This window comes from Vitis riparia, chromosome 12, assembly GCF_004353265.1.
Source record: "Vitis riparia cultivar Riparia Gloire de Montpellier isolate 1030 chromosome 12, EGFV_Vit.rip_1.0, whole genome shotgun sequence".
Lineage (NCBI taxonomy): Eukaryota > Viridiplantae > Streptophyta > Magnoliopsida > Vitales > Vitaceae > Vitis > Vitis riparia.
This window is the reverse complement of record NC_048442.1, coordinates 3,123,302-3,149,634: the sequence shown is the minus strand read 5'-3', so window position 1 is coordinate 3,149,634 and position 26,333 is coordinate 3,123,302. Positions and strand designations below refer to the sequence as shown.

The 26,333-nt window shown below is 35.5% G+C and overlaps 3 protein-coding genes across 3 annotated transcripts; 2 read left to right on the top strand and 1 right to left on the bottom strand.

The window, feature by feature from the left end:
* Positions 1 to 973: 973 nt before the first annotated feature.
* Positions 974 to 7,986, bottom strand: LOC117926167 (transmembrane protein 18). Its single transcript, XM_034845245.1, has 4 exons — positions 7,767 to 7,986; positions 4,743 to 4,848; positions 1,600 to 1,748; positions 974 to 1,494 (listed from the first exon to the last, which is right to left on the bottom strand). The coding sequence occupies exons 1-4, from the start codon at positions 7,905 to 7,907 to the stop codon at positions 1,399 to 1,401; spliced, it is 492 nt and encodes a 163-aa protein (XP_034701136.1). The 5' UTR covers positions 7,908 to 7,986; the 3' UTR covers positions 974 to 1,398.
* Positions 7,987 to 8,503: 517 nt separating this feature from the next.
* LOC117925885 (uncharacterized CRM domain-containing protein At3g25440, chloroplastic) lies at positions 8,504 to 13,707 on the top strand. The gene is made up of 4 exons (XM_034844994.1): positions 8,504 to 8,725; positions 10,338 to 10,656; positions 12,274 to 12,681; positions 12,858 to 13,707. Exons 1-4 carry the CDS (start codon positions 8,583 to 8,585, stop codon positions 13,404 to 13,406), a joined length of 1,419 nt encoding a protein of 472 aa, XP_034700885.1. The 5' UTR covers positions 8,504 to 8,582; the 3' UTR covers positions 13,407 to 13,707.
* Positions 13,708 to 19,488: 5,781 nt separating this feature from the next.
* Positions 19,489 to 25,657, top strand: LOC117926816 (uncharacterized protein At5g49945). The gene is made up of 3 exons (XM_034846104.1): positions 19,489 to 20,547; positions 24,679 to 24,882; positions 24,978 to 25,657. The coding sequence occupies exons 1-3, from the start codon at positions 19,546 to 19,548 to the stop codon at positions 25,206 to 25,208; spliced, it is 1,437 nt and encodes a 478-aa protein (XP_034701995.1). The 5' UTR covers positions 19,489 to 19,545; the 3' UTR covers positions 25,209 to 25,657.
* Positions 25,658 to 26,333: the final 676 nt, after the last annotated feature.

Below are 26,333 nucleotides of genomic sequence, written 5' to 3'. Positions count from 1 at the left end.
CTTCATGATTTTTAGAACTTGTGATTTTAATTTAAATGAATGAAAATATTATAATTTTAAATAAAATTTTTATTATAAAATAAGTTTTTGATTTAAAAATAAATTTTTAAATTTCAAATTTTAAATTAAAATATTGATTTTAATTTAAATTTCTAATTTGAAACTAATTTTCTGATTTTTCAAATAAAATTTTAATTTTTAAATAATATATAAATTATATATTTATGACATTATTTGACTATCAATTCAATTAGTGAACTTTAAACCAATAACTTTTCTAGTTCAATGATCAATCTAGTTCTGAAAATATTGATTATTACAGGATGAATGTTACTTATGGAGTTTGAGGAAAAATAATTTGGGACTTGGATTACTGAGTATGCTGCATTTTTCTTCCTCTTCAGTTCACTTATCAACTTGTCTTCTTTTCACTGTCCCTCCAATATCATTACCTCCCCCATCCCTCCAATATACACACCCTCAAAAAATTGGCATGCAACAAAAACCCAATGCCTCTTTTCTATTAATTAAAAAGATCAGAGATGAGACAACCTTCCACGACAACAAAAATTCAATGGATATTTTCTATTAATTAAAAAATCAAGAAGAACAAGACATCCTTCCATCTCCCTCTCTCTCTCTTGCTCTCCAGAAGGAATTCATAGAGGAGAGTTACTCATATCATCTCCAGAAGGAATTCAAATTAATTAATAATATGAATGTCGCTTATTGAGTGTCAGGAAGAGATATGGAACATGGATTACTGCATGCAGCATATTTCTTCCTGTATCAGACTTTGAACATTTTCCTCGATTTCCATGTATTGCTAGTCGCTTGTTCATTTGGATAGTTTTTTAACCTTTTTTCTTGTAGTTCCATATTCCAGAGTCTGGAGAGAGGAATCAGGAGAATCCAGAACAGCTTCCATCCACCTCTGAAAATGAAACTAGATCTTATGGAATCATATAGAATATTTGATAATATATTCTGTAACTTATGAAAAAACCGATACTTGTTTACCAACCATACATTATCTTAGCCAAATTACCCATACAATAGAGTTTGCCAAAATTGCATATTTAGTAGAGATTGTAAAACTACAGTGCCAAATCATGCATAGAACTCAGTACGGCCAACCTTCAGCTCTAAATATTCTGAATCTCCTACCATGAAAAAGGTACACCCAGGAAGAAAGCTAATTCACAAAGGAGACTGAATGAACGGCAACCGCAGAGATGATTAATTGAGCTCTCTCAACCAAAGCCACGCGGAAACAATATTTCATAGAGGGAGTGGTCAGTCCAAGGCTTTCCTGAGACCCAACTAATGAAGCCAAAAATGAGGAAAAAACTGTTATACACTAAGAACGTTCTGAACCTCACCAGTCAGTGACCAAAACTAATCCTGCTTGTTTCTAGCAAGTCGTGCCCGATGCCTGAGCTCGGCTCTTTTCCACTTAATTAGTAGTCGGCATAAAGAGAAGAGGGTATTCAACTGCAAAATCAAAGGAAGGTTTAGGGTCTGGAAATAATAAAGCAAGGGCCTGGTGCCCGGCATGTGAAAAATGAAACATATATACAAATAGCTTTGATCACTAACCAAAATTATGATAGCAATCAGCAGAAGGGGTCCAGACCAGAGCACTGAAAGAAAAAGGCCTCGTGGATCAAAATAATTCTGGCCTGCAAACTTTTTCCAGTTGCTCCCCAGAAATTTATTGATTGTCTCAGCAAGATAAACACCGCTCACTGCACAAAAAAAAACACCAGAATTGAATTTCTTTTCCCAAAAAAAAAAAAAGTAATACAAGAACCTAATATCAATAGCAGGTGTCATCTTCTCATAAAGATGAGACTGTGAATAGAATTGGGTTCATGTTATCTAAAATTCTACATCCTCAAAAAGATGTTTCAGAGGTTTTCACTTGTATAATAAGCACTCAATTTTGTACAAATTCTGAAAAATGTTCATACCAACCAGAGATCATCTTTTGTCATCCTCTCAAAAGGAAATTAAAAGATGCATAGAAAAGCTCTAGAAAGAGGCATGTTGTGAAACAAATACATCAAGGCCCAAGTACTGTCTCAACTCAACCAAACGGCAAGAACTTGGTGTGTATTCATGGTGTGTATTCAAGCTGCCAAATATTACCCATTTCACAGGAATGAGTCAATCAATGTCAAGGCTCCTATATAGGATAAAAGTGGAAAGAAGTTGCATCATAAAGAAGACTAATGCAGACATTTTCATTTTCATTAAGTAGGGCATTATAAGTTTATAACATCCTTGACTATCCTAACTTCTTTGTAAATTACAAAACAGAAAACATCCACTAAACCTGCAGTACGTCCCCCAAACTCTCTTGTAATGATGGCATCTCTTTACATATAGTTCATTCAGTATAGGCCATCTTATTATTCTTGTTTAGGAATTAGGCTGACACAGACCCAGAACAAATCCTCAAAAGAGTATGCATATGCACTCAATCCACCAAATTCCTACCATGTCAAGGGAAATAAGGTTCAAGAACCCAGAGCCAGTATCAAAATTCCCATATAGGATAAAATCAAAAAGAAATTACTAAATATGAAAATTGAGACGATCTCTCTTATAGATAACATTATTAAACCATCAAAGTAAGCTTCTCAAAGCTTTTATAGATTATCACATTCATATTATTAACAATAGGTTGTCAAAATATGTCTTCTTACACAAACATTGGTGCCTGATGCTAGAAATCAGGTTGGCATTTGGGAAAGATGCATTTTTTTGGTAAGAGACTGTACTTGTGTTGTTTTTTATAGAAGTAAAAATTTGTCCAAAAGAACGAAGATGAGAAATCCTTGACAAAAGGAAAAGGTCTAGGAGGATGTAGGAAAGAGAAAAATAAAAGGTTCTACAACAGGAAGCCTTTGACTTCACACCTTAAGCAAAAAGAGTACCAAAAGTCAAAGGAACATGAGAGCCCAAAGAGCAATGCAATCCCTTACCAACATTCACAATGTTCTGCATCCAATGTCATATGTCCAACACCATCTACAAACATTAGTCACCCAGAACAAAACTTTTGTGGAATCCCCTTCCGCCATACCTTGGTGACTCATATCTCTTCCAACTTTGAGGCCCTCAAGTAAAGCAAGTATTTTCACTTCAATAGCCATCCCAAAACCAGTTCCCTTCAAGAAAGCTCGAATGAGCCCACCCCTATCAAGGATATTAAATTTGGGGTTCCATTTAATGGTGTGTACAAAGTCTTACTTTTCAAAACAGAGTGCTAAGTAATGAAAGATATCAACATAGAACAAATGTAAGAACATCCCATTAGGAAGTATGAGAAGGAAGGAGTGCGTCGGCATCCTTGTGAAGTTAAGGTAATTGTGAGGTTGGTGTTTGGAAAGCTATCAAGAAGGGGTGGGATCTTTTCTTCAGGAAAACCTCATTTGAAGTGGGTAATGGCAAAAGGGTAAAGTTTTGGAAGGAAAAATGGTGTGGGGAGGAGTCCTTGTGTATGTCCTTCCCTTCTTTGTATGCTTTGGTTGTATCAAAGGAGGCTTGGGTGACACGGGAGGAATGGGACATTGGGCCTCGCACTTCACTAGGCACTTTAATGATTAGGAGTTGGACATTGTTGAGACTTTTTTTCTCCTTGTTGAGGGGGAATTTGATTAGGAGGGACGATAATGACAAGGTGGTTTGGAAAGATGATAAGAAGGGATTGTTTTCTGTCAAATCTTTCTATGAGGTTTTGGATGTGGGGAGGGCGGTCATCTTTCCAAAGAACATTATTTGGAACCTGTGGGCACCATCCAAAGTCAACTTTTTTGCATGGGAAACAAGTTAGGAAAGAGTTCTAACTTTAGATAATCTCCAAAAGAGAGGGCAACCCTTGGTGAATAGATGGTTATCTATGTAAGCAGGAGGGGGAGTCTACTGATCATTTACTTCATTGCTTTAAAGCAAGGCTTCTATGGCACTTATTGTTTTCCTTATTTAGAGTGGCCTAGGTGATCTCTTCTTCAGTGAGGGTTTTGCGCTTAAGTTGGCAAGGCTCCTTTGTTGGGAAGAAAAGGGTAAAGGTGTGGAATGCTACTCATCTTTGCATTTTTTGGACAATTTGGAGGGAACTGAATCAAAGAGCTTTTGATGATAAGGAACAGAATGACCAATGGTTAAAACTTTCTTTTTTTTTGGAATCTCTCTTCTTGGGTTAGCATGTACATAAGAGACGAGTCATTGCCCTAGTTTGATTTTGTAAAGTGGGTGGGGTCTTGTTAAGGGCTTGGATGTTTTTTGTGCTCCTTTTGAAGGGCTTGCTTTAAGTGCTTCTTGTATACATCCTGTGTTCGTTGGTGTACTTGGCTTCTTTTTCTAATTTTTATATAGTCTTTCACCTATCAAAAAAAAAAAAAAAAAGAATATCCCAACAAAGCTAACATATTTAGATTTCTTTCTTAAGGGAAGTAAGAATATATTCAGATAATTTTGTTCCTCTCAAGATAAGTGCAGTATTTACTTTGTGACTAGGCAAACGATCTTAGGCTTTATTCTTTACTTTGTGAGAATCACAACTTTTTTTATTCATCAAAAACAAAAACAAAAAAATGATCAAAGATAACGGAAGGCAATCAACTAGACTAATTGTTACAAATCTATAATCCCACAACCTAGATCATTGAACAGTAAATGGAATTAAAAAGAAACATATGCAACAGAGGATGAAATAATGGTGTGTGAAAACTTACATGCCAAAAGGAACAAGCACATTTGGAAATTGATATGCTTCCTTGATAAGAAAGTTACTAGCAACAGGGCAAAGTGGAACAACAACAAGCCAATTAACCATGGCTCCTGTTAAAAATACAGAAGAAAAAACACATTAGAGATCAAATTCATGCAACAAAGCTATGATATTCAATGAGGAAAAGTTCACTGAGAAACACATCCTGCACAATGCCTGAGATCACTGACGTGAAAATCCAGAATCCAATTGATCAAAAAGGAAAGCTAGTTACAACTTCATGAATGGCACAATATAACAGGTTTGGCTGTGCCAAGAGAAGGATCAATATTTTTAGTTGTTATAAGTCCGTGACACAAGCAGAACACAGAGAACAAACTAAGAATGACAAATAGGCCTTGAGTGGCATATCAATAAATGCCTCATCTTGGAGATCTCATTTAAGACAGATGGCCAATAATCAAACCAGGAATATTTCCACTACGACAACTAAAATAAATATAAAAAAGAAAGGACTTGTCAAAACAAAATGTAAAGACAAAAAAATGGTCCCTGCTACTTCTCTAATCCATGAGAATAAGTTCATTGAGAAGGATTAAAGAACAGACAGGCAAAGAAATCACACTCAGAACACAGGAAAACAATGAAGTACTAAGGCTCCATATTTTCAATGGAGAATAAATCACAAAACAAATGTATCCATGATGCTGGGATTGAGATATATTATTGAATTCCACTACATGATGTGAATTAGGCCAGTATGTGCTTCTGGAAATGGTAACCAGATAATAAAAGCAAGCCACTTTCCATCATTTTAAAGAATTTCTAAATCAGTTATCAACAAAATGAACTCCTAATCAAATTGTCCTCACCCTCACCCCAAGGAGGGTAGAAGAATGTAAGGATAAGACATCCTATCAAAAGAAATGGTTTATCAATAGAATACCTAAATTCTTAGTGGAAATCACATTGTCATGGATGCTCTCCAGTGGCATTTCTAAGATCTAGCTTCACCAGAGATCAAAAGAAAACAACAAAAGCCAATAAAGCACCCATATCGGATCCACAAATCCCATGCATATACCACCTAAACACCTTTGAGGTGCTATACAATATAAAGACAATAAGAATTAAATCCTTAAAGAGACATGCTATCCATCACCACAAAATATGACCATACCCATGGCCTACCACAAATTTGGTTCCCCTCCTGAAGGATGCTCCAATCATTCCAACTAATACAACCATGCGTAGCACATACTTCTTGAGCATCCCCCCTATTGCTATTGAGTTCAGACTTTGTTACAACCATCTTTCCTGACAATCTCTCATTAAAAAAAGATATTAAATATAAATCCATAGAGTCTTGGAGCCCATGATGAGACTAAAACCACTTGTGGTTAGAAGAAAGTTGTGGAAGCCAAATAAAATTAAAACAAAAACAAATCTCAAAAGTTTGAAATTACTAACCCCCTTCCATGACTTAATACTTAAGCCCAGTGCAATAAAGGTGATTGATTTTGTTGTTTAATAGTGTGTGTTCCAAACTTGAATTTAAGCCCAGTGCAAGCAACTTCCTCTCTGGAAAAAATATATTGGATGAAGTATTGAATTAGGCACTCAAAATCAAATTTCATTTTACTAAACAAAATAGTCTGTGAAACTAATTCAATTCCAGTAACATAGTGCATTTCTGTCACCTTAACAAGTGTTTTTCAGGGTTAATCCATTTCTTCTGTAGTGTCCCAACTAGTACAGTCAGCTAAGTTAATCCTCGAAGGGTGGTGATGTGTGGCAAACACCCCACAGAAATTGTGTCTTGTCTCTTGCACACGCTGAAATCTATGCTCTTCTCAAAACTTGTCATGGTTATAGAACTCGCTATAGTTACAACAGCAATGGATGAGTCCAACACCAGACAAACCAGTCCAGAAGAAGCATAGTCTCTTAAGAGAGCCCAATTCCCATACCCAAACCAATTCAAGCTATTTGCTTCTTAGTTATTTCAACCATTAAAATTTAATTTTACAAGATCTCTCAAACTTTTGTTTTAACAACCCAAAAGGCAGTACAATGTGCTACTTATCTAAATTTCCTTCAAAAATGCATTTCTGTGGACTCTAGATCTTGTAAACCCCAAACATGTTCACTAACAATTGACTAATTTTTCCCCTGACAAAACTACTTTCCTTAGTTACATTGACTATTCATATTTTTCTCCAAACAACAAAGTATAAAAACACAAATCCAAAATATTCTTCCACTTCCCTGCATTTTCTCATCAACCAAACAGCTCCCAATACAACCATTATGATTACTTCAGCATAAGTTTCTCAATTTTCTAGAAAGCAAAACAGCATAAAACCAGGGAAAAAAACCAAACAGCTCCCAGTACTACCATTCTACTTCCTTCGCCACAAGTTTCTCAAACTTCTAGAAATCAAAACAGCATAAAACCAGGGGAAAAGAACCGAACAGCCCCCAATACTACCATTCTACTTCCTTCAGCACAAGTTTCTCAATTTTCTAGAAATCAAAACCGCATAAAACCAGGGGGGGGGGGACAACCTCCTCTCAACAGACCCTGTGAAAATTCTATCGCTTACTTGTGCTCACTCTTCTTTTTTTTTCTTTTTTTTTAACAAAAATCAGAAAACAGCATGAAAAACATAACAAATTCAAAATTTTCTTCCACATTCCTAGATTTTCTTAGCAAGCAAACAGAAGCCTCCATTCAACTGAATGCTTATCGTGGAAACTTTTCTTTCCTTCTCTTTTCATATAAACACCAAAACAGCGCAAAAACATAAAATTCAGAATATCCCTCCGTGTCTTGCATATTCCAGGCAATCAAACAAAAACCTCCACGCAGGTGACCCTTAGCAAAACTACTAGGCTTAGTTCAGGAAACTTCTATTTTCTCTTCAAACATCAAAACAGCATTACAAAAAAAAAAAAAAATCAATTTTCCTGCATTTTCTCGGGAGTCAAAAAAACCCAGATAGATAGAGAGAGAGCGATGGACTACCTTCCAATCGATAGCGTGGAAGAAACCAATGAAATTATCGTAAGCAGGCTGGAATCCAGTACGGAGCTCCGCAGTGAATTTCTGTACGAGATCCGCCATTAGGTCCATGTGTTCGTTCATCGCCATCTTCAGATCTTCCATTTTCTCTTCCTCAAAAAGAAACCTCTGAAATCAATTCAATTTCAAGCTCTCCTGCAAGTTTCTTTCTAGGGAGATCTGGGATTCTGTTCTCCAAACGACGCCGTTTTAAATGTGACCACTCCATCAACCTCAGCCCCATGAAACGACAGCGTTTTGTGAGGAATTTATTTCAACTCTTTTGATATATCATATATTTAAGTTGGGAAGCAATTAATTACTATTTATGGAAAAAAAAATGGATGTGTTTGGCAATTCAACCTATCGATTTAAAGTGATTTAATGATTTAATTTAATTTTTTTATTTAATCTAAATTTTTTCGATTAATTATTTTTAAAAAATAATTAAAAATAAAACGTTAAATATAAAATTTATTTTTAAAATATATTTTTAAACATTAAATATAGATTAAAATACATGTTAAATTCCATACCTATTTTTGTTTTCCAAAAACATTAAAAAATAGTTTTAAAAACTGTTTTAAAAAGCGGTTGGCAAACACACCCTTAAAAAAAATACAGTAAAAAAAAAAAAAATTATTTTAAAAAAAAAAAAGGAAGAAGAAGAGAGAGAGAGAGAAGGGCCAATAGAGTGGGTTTACAGGGGAGCATGTGCTCCTCCATTAAAATTTGCTTTCAACCATTTTACAGTTGGGCTGTCCGAAAACCGAACGGAGAATGAAAGCGTTTCGTTCAAAACGCTCGTTGATCTCCGAGATTTCGCCTCGGCTTTCGTTTTATAATGCCGCCCATCCGAGACGTTTCGGAAGTTTCGCTCGAAACCCTGCCAAATTTCCTGAGCCCTTATACAGAAGAACTAGGTATCTCTCTTCTTTGAAATAGCTGTATTGATGCTCTGTTTGTTTCGTGAGAAAAAGTTAGGGTAAAGAATCGGAGTGAGGAGATTTGGAGAAGGAGAGGGGAAAAAAATGTAAAAAAGAGGATTTTTCCTCTCATTTCCAGGTAGCCAAATGATGGTGATGAACTTAAATGGATTGAGGGTTTGGTAAATTAGGCCGACACTGTAGTTTTTTGTTGAGAAATGCATGGGAAAAACAATGGGAGATGAGAAAATTTGGAAAAGAAAGGGAAAAGGTTTTTCTTTTTGCCGTCATTTTCTCGGCAACCAAATGAAGGACTTTTCGGCTTGGGTTGATTTTATTGTTTGGATGCTTTGATTACCTCTGAGCATCAGGATGATTTTTATTTATTTATTTAGGCAGAACTGCAAATATATAAATAGCTCCTGGCAAAGAGGTGCTCAAAGTATACCCTGTACATTAGGATGATGATATATTTATACTGATATTCTGATTGTTTGCTCAGAAAAATATAGGAAAAAGAACAGGTGCTACCAAATCTGAAAAAAGAAAAGGATAATAGAAAGGAAAAGAGAGGTTTTCTTTGTCTGCCATTTCTTCCAAAACCAAACAAGGGGTGATGTGATTTAATGGATTTTGATTTTGGTTTGATGTTGTTCTTTGGTTGGATTATTTGTCTTCGTACATTAGGACATAGTCTCATGTGTTGGACCTCTTATTGCTTATACTAGTGGGTTAAGAACTATTCATTTACCCACCATTTTCTCCTGAGACAACTTGAAATTAGAAAAGAAAAAGGAAACTTAAATATTTTTAATTGTAGGTTATTTTGGTTTTAGAGAAAAATGAGAAACACATCCCAAGTAGGCACAATAGCTAGTATTAGGCTCACTTCTCAAATGATGAAAAATCGGACTCAAAATATTGATTTGTTTCCTTCATTTTTTTCTTGTTGAGTGAATCGAGCAGTTGGAGCTTTCTGCTCATTCTGTAAATTTGGTAATGTAATGCAAAAGAAGTTTATCATTAAAAGCAACAGGGGTTCAGGGAGTGATAAAACACATGATTGCTAAGGAGATGTGGCTGTAACTAGAATCAAATTGCATAACAGGATTGATGTAGCACCCTATAACATTCTCAAATAGTCTTGATTGTAACTCTCCCTCTCTCTCTCACACACACACACACATGTTTCTCCTTGTTTGGTTCTTGGGTTCATTTTGTAGTTTTTGAAGAAGATATTGTGGGGTCCATAGGGGTAAAATCCATTGTAACAGAGAAAATGCCCATCATAGGCATTCCCTCATTTACCTTTGTCAATTTCCTGTTTTTTAGGTTGAAAGCATCTTGAAAGAGTCAATCAATTTTAATGTAATAACATATAATCATTTGGACATTTAAGAATCCAAATGAACTCTTTTAATGGATCTTTCACTCTAACCTCATTTCTTGTGAATTTAACTTTTGAGTGCTTTGCCTAAACTTTTTATAGCTCTGAAATATGATTAGGAGTTAAATACTTTTTTCCAATTTTTAGGAAGTCTTAAATAATTTCTGATTGACCTTTTCTTGGAAAAACAATCCGGTTGAAGACAATCTCATGGTGCAGTAGCTTGTGTAATGTTATATGCAAGGTTTTTGGTTCACAATCTCCTTTTGGGCCACTCCATGGAATACGGTGGTTTCTCCTAGCAAGGCATTCATGGATTCATTCATGTTCATTTCTGAACTTGGCTGACAAAGTTGCGGAGCCAGAAAAGCTACCTGTAGACAGCACAACTGCTGCTGGAACTGTTGAGACAAAAGTAAAGAGGAAAAAGCTGAAGGGAAAAAGAGCTGTTGTAAGGTGGCTAAAGTTCTTCAGGTGGAAGAAGAAGAAAGAGTATGAAAGAATGACAGCAGAAGAAAAAATCTTGTACAAATTGAGGAAGGTGAGCATCCAATTCTTTTCTTATATGTTCACACTAATGGATGTAAGGTATTGACAGGTTGACAACAATGGAAACCAATCACTGGCTCTGCAGTGCATGTTTCATAACTTTCATGAATGCTCCCCACTTTCCCTTTCCATCCTTTTTTAGGATTATTGGGTAGAACTGAACATAAAGGTTTGAAATTTCTAGTTCTAATCCGTGAACTTGTATGTAATAGAGTGATACTGTCGAAACAAACTAGAGTCTAGAGCTTAGAGTTGTCCATTTTATTCATTTTCAATTATTTAGATTAAGCATGTTTGGTCAAGTAACTTAATATTACAACTTAAAGGTAAAAATAACTTTAAGTATTAAATCAAAATAGTTAATTTGTTTTTAATCTTAAATCTTTTTTGTCATATTTGCCCACACTAGTGAAAGTATATTTTACAACCACGACTCAATTTTTATTATAAATATTTTGTAGTTATCTTATGTATCTACAATACTTTAAATATGGATGTTGAACGAACAAATTTATTATTTAAAATTAGTGAAAATAAATATTAATTAAGTTGTCTATAAAAAAAAAATATTAATTAAAATTAATGAGGGTAAATATATCACTTTAATGATGTAGGATAAATTTTAAGTGGATTTTACCAAAAAACCTTAATACCTAAAGTAATTAGTAAGTTTTAAGTTAACAACTTAAAAGTAATTTAATTTAAAAAGTCAACTTAAGTCATTAAGTAATAAGCATTAAATTTTACCAAACAATCACTAAGAAATTGTTTGGTAAAGCTTAAAACTTATTACTTAATGACTTAAGTTGACTTTTTCAATTAAATTACTTTTAAGTTGTTAACTTAAAACTTACTAATTACTTTAGGTATTAAGGTTTTTTGGTAAAATTAGCTTAAGATTGATTCTAAATTATCAAATTGACATATTTACCCTCATTAATTTTAACTACTATTTATATTTTCATTAATCTTAAGTGATAAAACTTATTTGTTAAACATTCATATTTGAAGCTATAGATATATAAAATAACTACAAAAATATTTACTATAAAAGATGATTTGTGAATTTAGGGTAATAGTTGTAAAATATACTCTTACTAAATATGGGTCAACGAGGTAAAAGAGATTTGAGATTAAGAATAAGTTAACTATTTTGACTTAATACTTAAAGTTATTTTTTACTTTTAAGTTGTGATAGTAAGGTATTTTACCAAACATACTTAATGAATTAAATTAAGTCATATTAAGTTGATTTACTAAACAGCATTGAGCCCTTAGTCTCAACAAAATGGCTGCTATCATTATCTGTACCTAAGTTTGAACTTTTTTTTTTTTTTTTTATGGTGGATCATTTGATTTTTGGAAATTTAGTTATTTTTAGAGTGCATGCCTAAAGTGCTATAAGTTTAAGTTTTTAGGAAAATTGGTTAGTCAGTAGAAAATTGGTTGGTCAGCGGAAACAATACATATAGAGTTTTTCTTTTATATTCTCTTGTAGCCTAAAGTAAAATTGACTTTTTTGGTTGATTGTTTTTTGAACTTATCCCTATGTTATTTCATTTTTTTCTCGATTCTCTGTTTGCATTTATACTGATTGCTTCCTTGCCAGGCTCGAAGGAAAGAGGAAAGGCTTGCTGAAGCTCTGACAAAGATTGAACCTAAAGAGTCATCAGAGACAACCCATGACCCAGAGATACTGACACCAGAAGAGCACTTCTTCTTTCTGAAGATGGGCCTCAAATGCAAGAACTATGTGCCCATCGGAAGGCGTGGAATATATCAGGGCGTGATTTTGAACATGCACTTGCACTGGAAGAAGCACCAGACTCTGCAGGTGGTGGTGAAGACATTTTCACCAGAGGAGGTCAAGGAAATAGCTGTTGAACTAGCTAGATTGACTGGAGGGATTGTTCTTGACATTCATGAAGAGAATACAATAATTATGTACAGAGGGAAGAACTACTCTCAGCCACCAACCGAGATAATGTCACCCAGGATTACTCTTTCTCGCAAAAAGGTTGACCCTCTCTCTTCGTCTCTCTTGCCCATTAGTCTAGTGTCTCTTTGTGCTTTATGAATTCCATCAGTGTGTTTGAAGTCCTTCAAAGGAAACATTTTCCTTGGTATAGTTCATTTCTGCCGTTCTTGGATTTGCCATTGATAAATTTCTTGTTTCTTTCCCCTATTATGCAGGCTTTGGATAAGTCCAAGTACAGGGATGGTCTCCGCGCTGTTAGGAAATATATACCAAGACTTGAAGGGGACCTTGAGTTGCTTCAAGCACAGGCCAAAATGCAAGCTGAAAACAAAACAGAAGCTGTTGAAGATTTCCAAAACGCCAACATCGACAGCATCAACTCACAAGGCATTTCAAATCTACAGCCAGAGAACTCAGATAAACTGAGGGAGTTACTGGCTGGAAACAACGAATCTTCTGAGGAGGAATCCTTGACTGATTCAGGTACAGAATCATGTTCTGAAGCTTTATCAGATATTTTCGAGTCAGACTCTGATACAGATACCAAGGAGAAGGCAGAACAACTGCTTTACTTGAATGAGTTTGAAAAGTTTCCAGTAGAAAGTGATGGTGAACCAGAGGACTTTGAGGAGCACCTACGTCAAATATCCGCAGATTCCAGAAAGGCAAAGTCACTGGAGAAGGATGCAGATCTACCACAACTTGATGAAGTCGACCAGATGTTTTTGCGGGCAGCTTCACTTTTAAAGAAAAAGAGGAGATAAATAGTAGCTCTAAAGTCCATTTCTTCTGGGTTATCATTTGGCTGCAACTGTAGCTGCGATTCTATGGAGGTGTATGCTGCCAAATGTAGATGATGATGATGGTCATATTTGAATTTCCTCAGTGTATATGAGTCGGATACCCTCCAACTCATAGAAAACCAGTTTTGTTAGTCAATTCTAAGGCTGTATCATACAATCATGCCTTTGTTTTAACAAGAAACATGCAAAGAATTGTACTCTTTGGTTGTTGAGGTTGTGCAGAGGATGCCTTTGCTGTTTGCTGGGGCTCATTTCACAGGGACTGTGTTCTTTCAAAATACTATACATATAAATTATTTTTAAAACATATTTAAGTATATTAAAAACAGGTTAAAAGCATTTTAGGTTTCCAAACAAACTTTTGTTCTACGAAACATCATAAAAAAGTTTTCAAAAATTATTTTCAAAAATTATTTTCAAAAACTGTTTTTCAGAACTGTTTTAAAAAACAATTACCAATAGATCCTTGATAATTGGTTATTATTCTCTTTTTTATTTTTTTTGTAGTAAGGGTGACAAAATTGGATATGAGGTGTCAAACTTGACAAGTTTTTTTTGTGTGATGTAGGCTTGGGTTTGGTATAATTGTATTTGGGTCAATTTTTTTTTTTATCGACCTACACAACTCTATTCAATAAATATATTGTTTTTTTTTTTATTAATCTACGTAATATGAATTTGATCTAAATTGAATTGAGCTATTTAATTATTCTACTAATTAACTTAATTATAACTCTTACTCATTGAATTTATATTTGACTTATTTTAAATTTATTTTTAAATAAATAAGTTAATTGAGTCATAAGCATGTCCAAATTGAGAGATTAACTACTCGTATAAACTTATACAAGACTTAACTCAATCCGATTTTTAATAATTTTATGTTTTTTGGGTTAATGCCGTCAATTAAATTATTAACCATATCGTATTTGGGTTTGAACTTTAACACAATACAAATACAATCCACCAACACGAATTCTCATCCCTAATTTATAGTTTTTGTCTAAAATTATGTCCAGTTGGATCAATGGAATTTGGATGAAAAAATATTTTTTTATTTATTGTTTATGAAATTTGGGAGATATTGGAAATTAACCATGAAAAAGGACAAGTCTCTGAGCTCCTTTTCATTCATTGAATATATTGAAGGCAGGGATTAATGCCCTTGGCAACCCTAGCAAACAATTGTTGAAAATGGAGACCCTCCTGTGTTGGGAAGCATGTAAGGGTAAAAAAGTAAAGACAGCATTTATAAATACATGCAGTTCTGTATTACAGAGTTTTGGCATATTATTAGTGCATAGAACCATACATTGAGGGAGTGCATGGGAAGATAAATTTCATTCTTCCACATTGTTTTTTCTTGGAGGTGCTTTATATGCATGTTTAGTAACAGCTCAAGGGTTGATCTTCTTTGATATCAGTGAATCTCTCTAGTGTGGATTGGATGGGAGATTCCTTCACCCATGGCATTCACCTTCCAAAACTTACTTGAGTTTCTCAATTTGGGATGTGTTTATTAAGTTCATGGGGGAATGGAATCATACAAATGAGAATTGAATAAGGGAAGAAAAGAGTGTAAGAAATGAGAATCGGGATCAGGAATTTCATTGAAGTGTTTATTTACGACACAAGAAATGGAATCATAAAGAAACTGATTATCTTTAAAGTATTTACTAATTATAGAGTAAATCAAATGAATTATGTGCTTTTCCCATTTTACTTTTATACATATAATTTTTCATAAGAGAAGTTTTAAATGTATTTATTGAAACTTTGTATGCATCCACCCTTTTTTTTTAGAAAAAATAAAATTTATATATGCACTATCGATATCCAAAATTCCATTTTCTTCGACCTTATCTTACATATTCCTCCAAAACCCTAATCTTTTTCTTCTCCATTCTCTATTCTTTTCGTCTTTTTCTTGCTTTATTTCCTTCCCCTTCCCTTTTATCTTCTTCCTCAAATTTTCGTATTTCTATTTTTTTCTTTTTAACATTGAAAAGCGAAAAAAAATTTGGACTAGGGTGGGCCAAGTTGTCAACGATGATCGACAATGGCACCTGGTGACAACTAGCAATGGTGTTTGATGATGATCAAGATGTTTTACACTCTTTAAGCAATAACTCCATTTTTCAATAAAAGGATAAAAGTTTAAAACATGATTGATCGATGTTTACCATCATCCAACACTTTAAGAACACTTACCATCTCCTTCAACAATCTTTAAACACGAACAATTTGAAAAAGGCAAGGGTCAAAGGGAGGATTTGAAGTGATTAAGATAAAAGAAACATAATAGGAATTTTGACCGAGAATTGCTAACACACAAAAACACTAATAATATTAATTGTGAAAAATGTTGCGATTAGCATCAAAACATGGAAAAAAATTATAATTTGTAAATAAAGAGATGTACTAAAAATGAATAATAATCTATTGTTTAGAAAAGAGAAGACCTCTCACATCCTCAACCATAACGGTAAAACCATGGAATTCTAAATGTAACATTATAAAGCCACATAAGACATTATTGAAAGGGATGAGATGTCTTTTGAGGGAAGAGTAGCATGTGGAAATTTGATAGGACATTTCATAAAGGGTTATCCGATTAAAAGAGTCATTGAAAACTTAATTTTAGAAATCTAACTCTTCATCTTTTTTTTTTTTTGCCTCATTTAGACAAAAATGATTGTTTTCTTGTAAAAATAATATTTTATTTTAAAATATAGTGTAAATACTTGAAATAATTAATGATATTTATATAAAAAATAAGTTACTTTTTAAATAAAAACGTAGAAAAGGATAAATTCACAAATACGACTCTTTATCCATAACCGATTATCATTTCTTATGTAAAACTATAGACTTGGGAACACCATCAATAACCCCTTAGCTCAAACCCTACTACTCCACAAAGTCTACAAAGAAAAGAGGACTAGGAACTATGTACAACTTCCACCAAGCCCAAAGATCACAAATGAAGGAGAATTTCAACCCTTGAATCGACCGTCCCTCATTGTTAAATGCACTACTATTTCTTTCTTTCCAAATAGTAAAAAGAAAAAAAACATAAAGGAGCAACCCTATACGCATTTTTCCTTTTCTTACCCATGAAAAAATCATGTCATCCTAACTTTGCTTCTTCTTTGTTATTCTACATGGTTGTACCCTTTCTTGCTTCCTTGGTTTTCTTGATGTTAGATATGGTCTCTTCCTCTTATTTGTTATTCCCTCTCATCTTTATGAGAAATTTGTATAATAAATGAGAAATTTGTATAATAATAATGGGGTAAATCTTTATTTATGTTTGCCCTCTTCATATTGTTCCCAATGTGGTTTTAAACGAAGTTTTGAGTTTTATTTTGTTAGAAATTGCGGGAGCAGTTGGTGGCTTGGAACATTTTCAATGAAACTTAGGATATGTTGAATGAGACATCAATACTATCTTGAACTCAAGTTCTAAACAACCTATAGATGTGATAAGTCATTTCTAGGTTGATGAAAAGTCTTTTTTTAATCCAAACCTTGGGTGTGCTAATCACCTTATAACAACCAGCACCGGGTAAATTCAAGGTATCAATGGTAGGATTCAAACCCAGGACCATGTATCATTTATTGGGATCGACCACGCTTCCTCGTGTTCGCCTTGATCAACTGGGCTATCTTGGCAGGTTGATGAAAAGTCCCTTTATTAGTTTATCTACAAATTTATACCCAAGGTATTAGTGCTAAATATATTTTGTACGTTCATAAAATCCGGCTACTTCCGTAGGCTATAATGCAGATGATATCATCAAACTTAGAAACAAAAACATTTGTCATGCATGATGTATCTATTGAGTCAATTTGTGATCCATTGTCATGCCATGGAACCTAATGATCATTAGATATCTTCTAACAAAATTTACAGATTAGGGTTTTTTTTTTTTTTTTCAATAATGTAGTAGCAAGACAAGTTTACTTGGAGAACTGCAGATATCACTATATGAAGGAGCAAATCTTGGTATTAGCTCTGGGAGTAATTTCTGTCTAAGACAAGAGGTTGGAGCAACACTGCTTTGCAGGATTAGAAAATTGAAAAAGACTTGACATTGTTCCACAACTAAAATATCACAGAAAATGGCTTAGAACCAAGCCCCCTTTTTAGAAAGGCAAGTCACAATGACTTGCCAAAATGTTTCTGGAAGGCAATGGCTTAGAAAATGGGAAAAAGATGTAGGGACATATGGATCCTTTGCCATGTGTTAAACCAATGGAAGCAGCACATTATAACCACATGGCTTTCACCCCAACATTGTTAAAGGACCTACCATACTGCATCATATTAAATGTGAGTAGACTAACATCATCATCACATCATAGCACGAGTTGTCCCCATACAAGACAAAACCATTTCTCATAATACGACATCTCACTTGGAGAAGGCATCCAACATTAACTATGTAATAGACATGACCTCCTCAATAACTATGTAATGATTCATCCATAAAGACATGAGCATAACATAAATCATTTAAAGCATTGCATGATTGACATCTCCTTTACTACCTTACAATCAATCCACTAGAAGGTAATAAGAAGAAATGAACCCAACCTCCTAATAAGTTACACACTAAACACTTGGATCGGAATAATTCTATAAAACGTTTCTAACATTTTTAATACTTAAATGATAAAAAATTCCACGTGTTAGAAAAATTAAAAGTGTTTCTTAGAATCATTATCAAACGGACTTTTAATCACTCATATATTATCTTCATTTTGGATCCATGACTAACTTGATCATCTAAGAGGGGTCAACCTGAATGGCCATACCCTTTTCTTACCTCTTTGTTTCTCTATCCATAGGAGGAATGTGACGTGGTTCAACCTTACTTGAAGGAGGGCAAAACAAGTATTTTGAGCTTTTTTTTTTTTTTTTTTGTATAGATCAACCATGTATTAGTGCTTAAGGTTTTTAGGCTTCTACTCCCACCCTTTTGTTCCTTAAAGGCCCTTCAATTCTTCCTTTTAAAAAAGTTAGCTTCCATTTTCTTTTATATGAGAAACATTCATTTGCCAAGGAACAAACAAATAAATATAAATGAAAAATAGAAAAATATGGATAAAAGAACTGCATAAATCTAATTAAGAATAGCAACAATGTATCTAGAGAGTAAACATCTAGAGAGTAAACACAATTGCACAAGTAGAAGTCTCAATGCTCAAGGTATATAAGAGATTAATATTTGGCCCTTGCTTTATAAAATGAAAATTCATCTAAAGGAACACTTCAAACCTCTTTCGTTTTTGTTCATTATGATAAGACTAATGCGGAGACCGAAAAACCCTTTAGTTTTAACTACCTTATGCTTTATTTGAATTGACTTGTGAAAGTAATATGTATGCCACTTATTATATTTGTTTGATTAATTTCATTAAAAAAACCTATATTTAAAAAGAACTTAATATAAAATTTTAAAACACATGGAAAATATTACCTCTGATATAAGTCATGAACTTTTTATTTTTCCTTTTATAACCGAGGAATCTACCATAACTAAACCCTTTGGACTCTCTATGGGACCCAAACCTCGGAATGTTGACCACCTCGCAATAACTAGCACCCAATGAGCTTTATTTTAACCTCATGTATAATAAAATATTTGTAATACTGATATTATGCTTTAAAAATTATGAATTTGGTTAAACATATGAAAATTATTGCATCTCGTATCATCTTTATTTTAATTTTATTCCATTCCCTTATGCTATTTTCCAAATCAAAATGCCCCACATTCACTACCTAAACTCATGCCACCACCAGATTTGATGAAAAAATAATAATATATTAAAATAATTACAATAATACTACTAATAATAATTATTATAATTGTGATAATTATTAATATTATGATTATTATTATTATTATTATTATTATGATCCACGGATTAGTAAATCTAGCGATTAGCAAGGCTAACGATTCTTTAGAGTCTTCTTCTAAATTACCAAAATGCCCTCGATGTGTTATCTTCTCCATCATATCGAGCGAGTCCCTACTCTCACAATACCACCTTCGATTTTCTTTCTCGCTCTCTCGTTCTCAATACATCGATGGCGAGATCGGCCTCTTCTCTTCGCCACTGCCTCGTCTTACTCGCCCTGCTCGCTCTCTTATTTATCCACGTGTCCCATGCAGTTGACCACCACTTCGAAGGCTTCGACTCTGACGATGTTGCCGAAGACGAAGAGCCGGTCGCCGGAACCCTAGACCACCCACCTCCGATCCAACTCACCCTTACTCACTCCGATCCCACTCACTCCGATCTGCCACCGCCGGATCGGGAACAAGAGGAAGTTTCGGAGCCTTCTCAGCCATCCGATCTCCCACCGAAGCCCTCATCCAACGGCCTTGATTACTGGGACGAGGACGAGTTCGAAGGTCTCCCTGAAGAACAGTCCCCGGAGCCCCCAAAATTGACCGAAAATGTCACTCCGAAGGACCCTAGCTCCGATCCGAATAAGGCCGCGAAGCCCCAAAAGACCGCCGTTTCGAGATCATACGTAGTCGAAATTGTGTGCATATCCTTCTTGATCATGTTCACAATCAACTACTTTACCGGAAAGCGAGAGAATGAGAACATCGCATTGGCGTGGGCGGCGAAATTCGCGACGAAAGATTCGATTTTCGACAAGAATTTCAGCCTTTTGGGCGTCGGAGACGGCGACGACACGCCGTTGTTGTTGAAGGAAGGGCAAAACGTGTTTAAATTTTATGCGAGTGGCCGGAGGTATTGTTCGGGGCTGTTGGCGACGATGGAGTTGCAGAGTAGGCATGATCTGATATCGAGGTTATGCAATTTGGTGGTGAGGGGAAGGGATGAGATCAGTTTCGAGGTGTATATGAATGAAGAGGCGATGGATCAAGTGGTTTTTGCGTTGGCGAGAAGGAAGGCGGCCAAGGGGATGCAGAAGGAGGAAAGGGACTTGCAGAGGTATGCGAGTTTATTGTCTGGGCCTACGGGTGGGCGCAAGTGGGTGGTAGAGGAGTTGGCGGTCATTTCGGAGTCGAAGGAGGTGGCGGGAGATTTGATTACCGAGGCAGTGCTTGAGCAGGTATAATTGCCTTTGGTTGCTTGGTTGTGGTTTAAGTTTGCTTGTAGGGTATGAAAATTTTGGACTTTGATGTTTTAAGGCTCCTTGAACTCCTTTTTTTTTTTTTCTTTTTTTTGCATAATTCCTTGGATTTGTCAATTTTCTGCTTTCATTCATTGAGACTGGCAAGCCTTGTAGGTAAAGGCCTTGTTCTTCTGGTCTAATGGGGACGTGAGGAATATTAAGCTTTATTTTTATTTATTTTATTTTGTAGATAGATTGGGTGTGATTTAGCAAGTTAAGGTTTTTTTCTCTCTCTTGAATGCTGCACGAGTTTTATGTACACCTACACTTCTTGTTAGGCACTTTCATTGAATTGTTTTCTTTATATTGCCTATCAAAATAAATATTTGAATTTTATGAATTTAATGCTTAGGGTGTCTTGAACTTGTCCATTTTGTGGTTTTAGTTTTATTTGTCTTTGATATTGAATGAATGCTAAATGTGGGATGACAATGCATTTATCCTTTCTGTAGATGCATTTTACTTATTTATACATGTTTGAACTTCAAATTAGATGTTGGGGCTTCTATGAAATCATTATTTTTGTGGTCTTGTGGATAGAGATATCGAGTCAGGTGACCTTGGATGAATCTAATAACAAGTCTATCTCACCTGTGACTAGAACTTTGGTGAGATTTAGAACCTCAAGGTTCTAATAGTATGCTTGTTGGAGGAGATATGTTGAGATTTTATCTTGTTTTATCTAGGGAAGCTTGTCTTGTGTTTTTCAAGAATTGCTCTAGGATCAATATGTTCACCAATGATAAGTAGTTTGAGTGCTTTCTAGAAATTGAAAATATTGCTTGTTTTCCTTTGCTTGACCTTCCGTCTCATTAGTATGCATATTAATGTTGAAGCCTTCAGCAAGCACTTTGTGAGGCTGGGATAAGAGAATGCAGGGTAATAGGGATTTTCTGCCTCTAGTTTGTAGTTGGATATGTAGGGTAGTAGAAGGTGCCTGCAATGATGCCCTTCTTTCTAAGCAAAGCTGCTCCCCTTTGTAAATCATTATGGTGGGTTTTTGTTCAGGACGACATTTTTTTGGAGAAGAGTGGTAGGAAGTGCACTGAGAGATGAGGCAAAGGAAATTTTAGGGCATCAGAGAGGAAATTGTGGTGTTGGGTGTGAAGCAGCTTTCTAAGCAAAGCTGCTCCCCTTTGTAAATCATTATGGTGGGTTTCTGTTCAGGACAACATTTTTTGGAGAAGGGTGGCAGGAAGTGCTCTGATTAGGGGTTTGCAAAGGAAATTTTAAGGCATCAGAGAGGAAATTGTGGTGTTGGTGATGTGGGGGGTGGGTGGGTGTGGAGTTGTGGGGTGAGACGGGGCTGGCTGTTAAAACCCACGTTTTGTGTATATAGGCTTCAGGATTGAAACTAGAAATGCCATATCTTGGTGCCCACCTAGATCTCTAAGAGTGCTTCATTGCCGTGGAAGCTCTATCAAGAAATGTAGGACAAAGGTCTGGTGAACAAGGCCATGTGTTCTGGCTTGGTGTCTTCGAAAAAGAGGACTTTTCAAATTTTTAGGTATAAAATCATCTCCTGGCTTAGAGAACTTATGCAGGTTTTATTACAGAGTCTTGGTTAGAAGGCTGGTTTTAGGAAGGAGGCTGACCTTGGTGAAGTACATTGAGCAACCCAGACCATGTAGTGTCTAAATAGCCTTCTACAGTGTTTTTTTTTGTGGGGGTTGCTTTTTTGTCCTATTCATTCTCTTCTCTTGTGTAGTTTCACTTGGTGCAGCCTGAGCACATTCCGGTCTACATGGGTAGCACTTCTCTTGGCACTCCAATCTATTTCTCTTTTATCTATCCAAAAGACATGGAGGATTGGGAAGACTAGTAAAGATGCATTCGGGAAGTAGTGCATTTGGAATTCGATGGACTTAATAGGTGTTGCATCAAGAGAACCAATTGAGATGGTTAGGACAAATTCAGTATTAAGCCATGGCCCGGGATGGGACTGCTGCAGTTTGAGATGGACCAGATGCTAATTGTGGTGTAGCTGTGTTTGGTATCGTGATAAGGCTGCTCGTTATTGAGTAGAAGGAAAACTTCTTCCATCATTGTTGTTTCTTGATTGATTTTGAAATTCCATATTTCCGTCTTTGCACCACCCGGCCATGACTTCTGCATTAATAACACTCATCCTATATTAAGTTCTTATCTTGTTGATTCTGGTTTTCTATAGTATTCTTTTTTTTTTTTTTTAAATAAAAAAACCGATAGGCCTTTTCTCTTAATTAAAAAGGACAAGATATCCTTTCACAATGTACAAACTTAGATCAAGACAACGAATGGATTCCTGCACAAGAACCATACAGCTAAATAATAGAGGGAAGTTAAAAAAAGTGAAGCAACATTTCAACGACCATTAAGTAGACTCGAGGCACATAATCTCCAACAAAAGATACCAACTACTTTGCCCCTCTTTTTGCTAGTCCATCTGTGATCTAATTAGCTAAGCAAGGAAGCTATTGAATGAAGCATCCCTACTTTATAAAGATATCGAATATTTATTGTTGCCACCTTTCAAGTCTTCATGAAACTCTTTCCTTTTGAGCCACCCATGGGATAACGGTGATGGGATCCCCCTCCACCATAAAGTTAGACAAACCCTATGCTTTTGCTAACACAAGACCCTCTAATAGCACTACAACCTCTACCTCAATAGCAAAACCATCATTTGTAGGTTTAGAATATGCTTTGATTACTAAACCTCATTGTTGTGTAATCTCTTGACCAATCCCAAGTTGCTTTAGGGTGCCCAAAGAATATCCATCAAAGTTCAACTTAAGAGCTCGTTCACTTGCCATGAACCATACTTGTGAGGTCTTCCTGACCATCCTCCTTGGATTACATACAAGACGCTAATATAATGATACAAGGCTTAAGGGGGTGCCTCTGAAAGCTTTGATGGTAGAGGCCAAGAGAGGATGAAAAGAAAAATAAGTCCCAAACTAAATCAATGTCCTAGCATCTCTTTCCCATCAAACGAAAGCTTGCAATACCCTTATAGAACCTTTCCTTTTGCATCAATCCCAAAACCTTTGAAGGAAATAGTCATCAGCTCCACCACCAAACACTATGGTGTCCAATTATTCCCACAAGGCTGAATAGTCTATGCAATAAGTCCCAAGCTAGTAGGCAGTGAAGAAGAAGATAATTCATTCTTAACTCTTCTTGCGCATGATGTACCACTCTGGTTTAAGAGATTTGAGAAACCTTCGCTTGTGAAGCATATCAATGGTGCTGCTTTGTGGAGTGTTTGGGTTTGGGCTAAGGGGGTTGTTGTTGATGTTCCTCTTTGTTTTTGTGTTGCTTCAAGGTGTTTCTTTGTATACATCCTATGTACTTTGGAACACTTTTTCCTGCGTTACTTTTTATAAATTGTTTTTGATTACCTATCAAAAAGAGGGGGAAAAAAAAAAAAAAACCCTTAGTAGCCACAAGTCAGATTAGGGCCTTTACTTTAGAGAAGGCTTTAGACTTCCAAATAAAATTAACTAGATCGAAAGGAATGGAGGAGGATGAATGTGAAAGGGCTCTAAAGAAAGATTGAATTGAGAACAAGCTTGAAGAGGTCAAAGACCAAACCCTCGCATCAGGGTAGGAAGGTGATAGATACACATGAGCTACATAATACATCAATTGGGCTACTGCCTCAAATTTTTTATTCCTAAAATTTTGGAGAAAGTTAAAATTCCAAGTTGGGGGGTAGGGAATGAGGGTATGAGAACATTGAAAATAGAGGAACCTTGCTACCTTGTGACTCTAAAAAGATTAGGGTATTGACTACAAAAAGGCAAATCACCTCACCAAGTATCTACCCAAAAACAAATTTTTATACCATCACCTACAAAGGCTGTGAGGTATTGACATCAGAAGTAGGGATAAGAGACAATCAGGAGTAGGTTTACCTGCTACCTGTCTAAGGCACACGTTGTTTATGCATAACTAATGCAGATCATTTATTGACATCTGCAGAAGCTTCTCTCATAAGCCCCAGCTTTGTACTAGGGACATTTTTGTAATATTCTTCTCTCCATGTTGTATGCCTTATTGTGGTTTGTGGTTGTTACTTTGCAGGTTTTTGGTGAGAAAGCTTTTGAGAAGTATGGGAAGGGTTTCATATCGATGCATTTCTCTGATCAACAATTGGGGACACACAAGAAGATGCTGCTGTTCAAATTTGCTCTCCCAGATGCCAAGAACATGGCTGACATGACTCGGCTGGTGGCTCTCATACCCTATTACATTGATTTAATCGGGCGGTACAAACTAAGTTCACAGGTGGGTCAGATCAAGAATCATATATTAAAAATCAAATTTTAATTATTCAACAATTTTGATCATAATTTTTTTAACCATGATTATGCAAACTGTAGGCAAGGTCGAAAACAGACTCAGCCAGATCAAAGGCCGCCCAAGAGGCATACAAAGAACAACAAAATGCTAGACAAGAAGCCTTGCAGAAGCGGAAGGCAGAGAGGAAAAAGATGATGGAGGAGGCAGAGGCAAAGCTGAGCGCAGAAATAATCCGCAAGAAAGAGGCTAAGGATCGTGCCCGTCAAGCGAAGAAGGCAATGCCAAGGGTGAGGATGACCCGTGCTCACTAGGATGCTCTCAGTTTCTTTGCACACATTTTGTGAGAATTTGGTTTGGTTTTCCATGCCATCCACTGAATAGAGACTTTTAGTGTCTGGTACCTACCCCTCACGGCCGGTATACTTAAAAAGGGGTGTTTGGCATTAAGTTAGGTGTAGTTTGGGGGATTATCGCAATATTTTGGCTTTAGTGGGAAAATTGGACGATGTACTGAAATTAAAATGGTGGTGGAGTAATAGGGTTTCTCTTGGCTGACATTTTAACACCTAGGAGCAACTCTAATAATTTGAGGTTTCCCAGGGGTTATGTTGTTTACTTATTTTTTACCAAAAAAAGAAAAAAGAAAAAAAACTAATGTTTGGTTGCTTGATGTCCATTGGCATCTTGGACGTCCCTGTATTACTCTATTATTACGGTCTCTTATGATTAACCCTAATTTGGGACTACTTACAACTTACAACTGCATTGTTCTTTTATTTGTGATTTGTGATTTGTTTGCCTCGATTAGTCCTCGGCTTCACCTTCTACAGTTTGGTGCATGGGTTATTCTGAAATGGAGGCAGCAACAAAAACCAAAAAGCAGGAATGCGGGGTGTTTACATCTACTGTACGGAACGTCGACTGTATTTTCTTTTGTTCGTCTGCTTTTTCTCTTCTTACCTTTTTCTCCCTACACATTAAAAAAAAATAATAATTTATTTGCTCCTTCCACTTAAACTACTTTCCGTGATCTAAGAGAAGTTTTGAGTCAGCGAAAAATGGTATTAAGTAATTTAGAAGTTGTTATGAATCATTTGAGACCATGCAGAGCTTATAGCAAATATGCGAGATTCATTAATACCACGGTGGAGTGGTGTTTGTTTTTAAATTTGAAGTCTGAATATGCTTCATAATGCAAAAATGCCATTCAAATAAATTTTTTTAACAGTTTATATTCAGAACTGAATTAGAAAATCAATGGGCGCTAAACAATGAAAGTTTGTTAAAAGTTTATTATGGCTGTTTGGTTTGTAGAAAGTACTAAGAAAAACGAAAATTTTTGAAGTATTCATCCCAAAGTCAAGAGCACACCGTGCATATATCCCTCGTATCAGATGCTTATTAGGGTATATACTTTGAAAGTTGAAATAGAGAAC

Excerpts from the sequence above, each read along its gene's own strand:
- LOC117926167 (XM_034845245.1), bottom strand. The coding sequence starts at position 7,907 with ATGGAAGATCTGAAGATGGCGATGAACGAACACATGGACCTAATGGCG. Across the intron at positions 4,849-7,766 it reads TCCACGCTATCGATTGGAAG|GAGCCATGGTTAATTGGCTT; the intron begins GTAGTCCATCGC and ends TATTTTTAACAG. Across the intron at positions 1,495-1,599 it reads TGATTGCTATCATAATTTTG|TTGAATACCCTCTTCTCTTT; the intron begins GTTAGTGATCAA and ends TTGATTTTGCAG.
- LOC117925885 (XM_034844994.1), top strand. The coding sequence starts at position 8,583 with ATGAAAGCGTTTCGTTCAAAACGCTCGTTGATCTCCGAGATTTCGCCT. Across the intron at positions 8,726-10,337 it reads CCCTTATACAGAAGAACTAG|CTTGTGTAATGTTATATGCA; the intron begins GTATCTCTCTTC and ends ATGGTGCAGTAG. Across the intron at positions 12,682-12,857 it reads TTACTCTTTCTCGCAAAAAG|GCTTTGGATAAGTCCAAGTA; the intron begins GTTGACCCTCTC and ends CCTATTATGCAG.
- LOC117926816 (XM_034846104.1), top strand. The coding sequence starts at position 19,546 with ATGGCGAGATCGGCCTCTTCTCTTCGCCACTGCCTCGTCTTACTCGCC. Across the intron at positions 20,548-24,678 it reads CCGAGGCAGTGCTTGAGCAG|GTTTTTGGTGAGAAAGCTTT; the intron begins GTATAATTGCCT and ends GTTACTTTGCAG. Across the intron at positions 24,883-24,977 it reads GGTACAAACTAAGTTCACAG|GCAAGGTCGAAAACAGACTC; the intron begins GTGGGTCAGATC and ends TGCAAACTGTAG.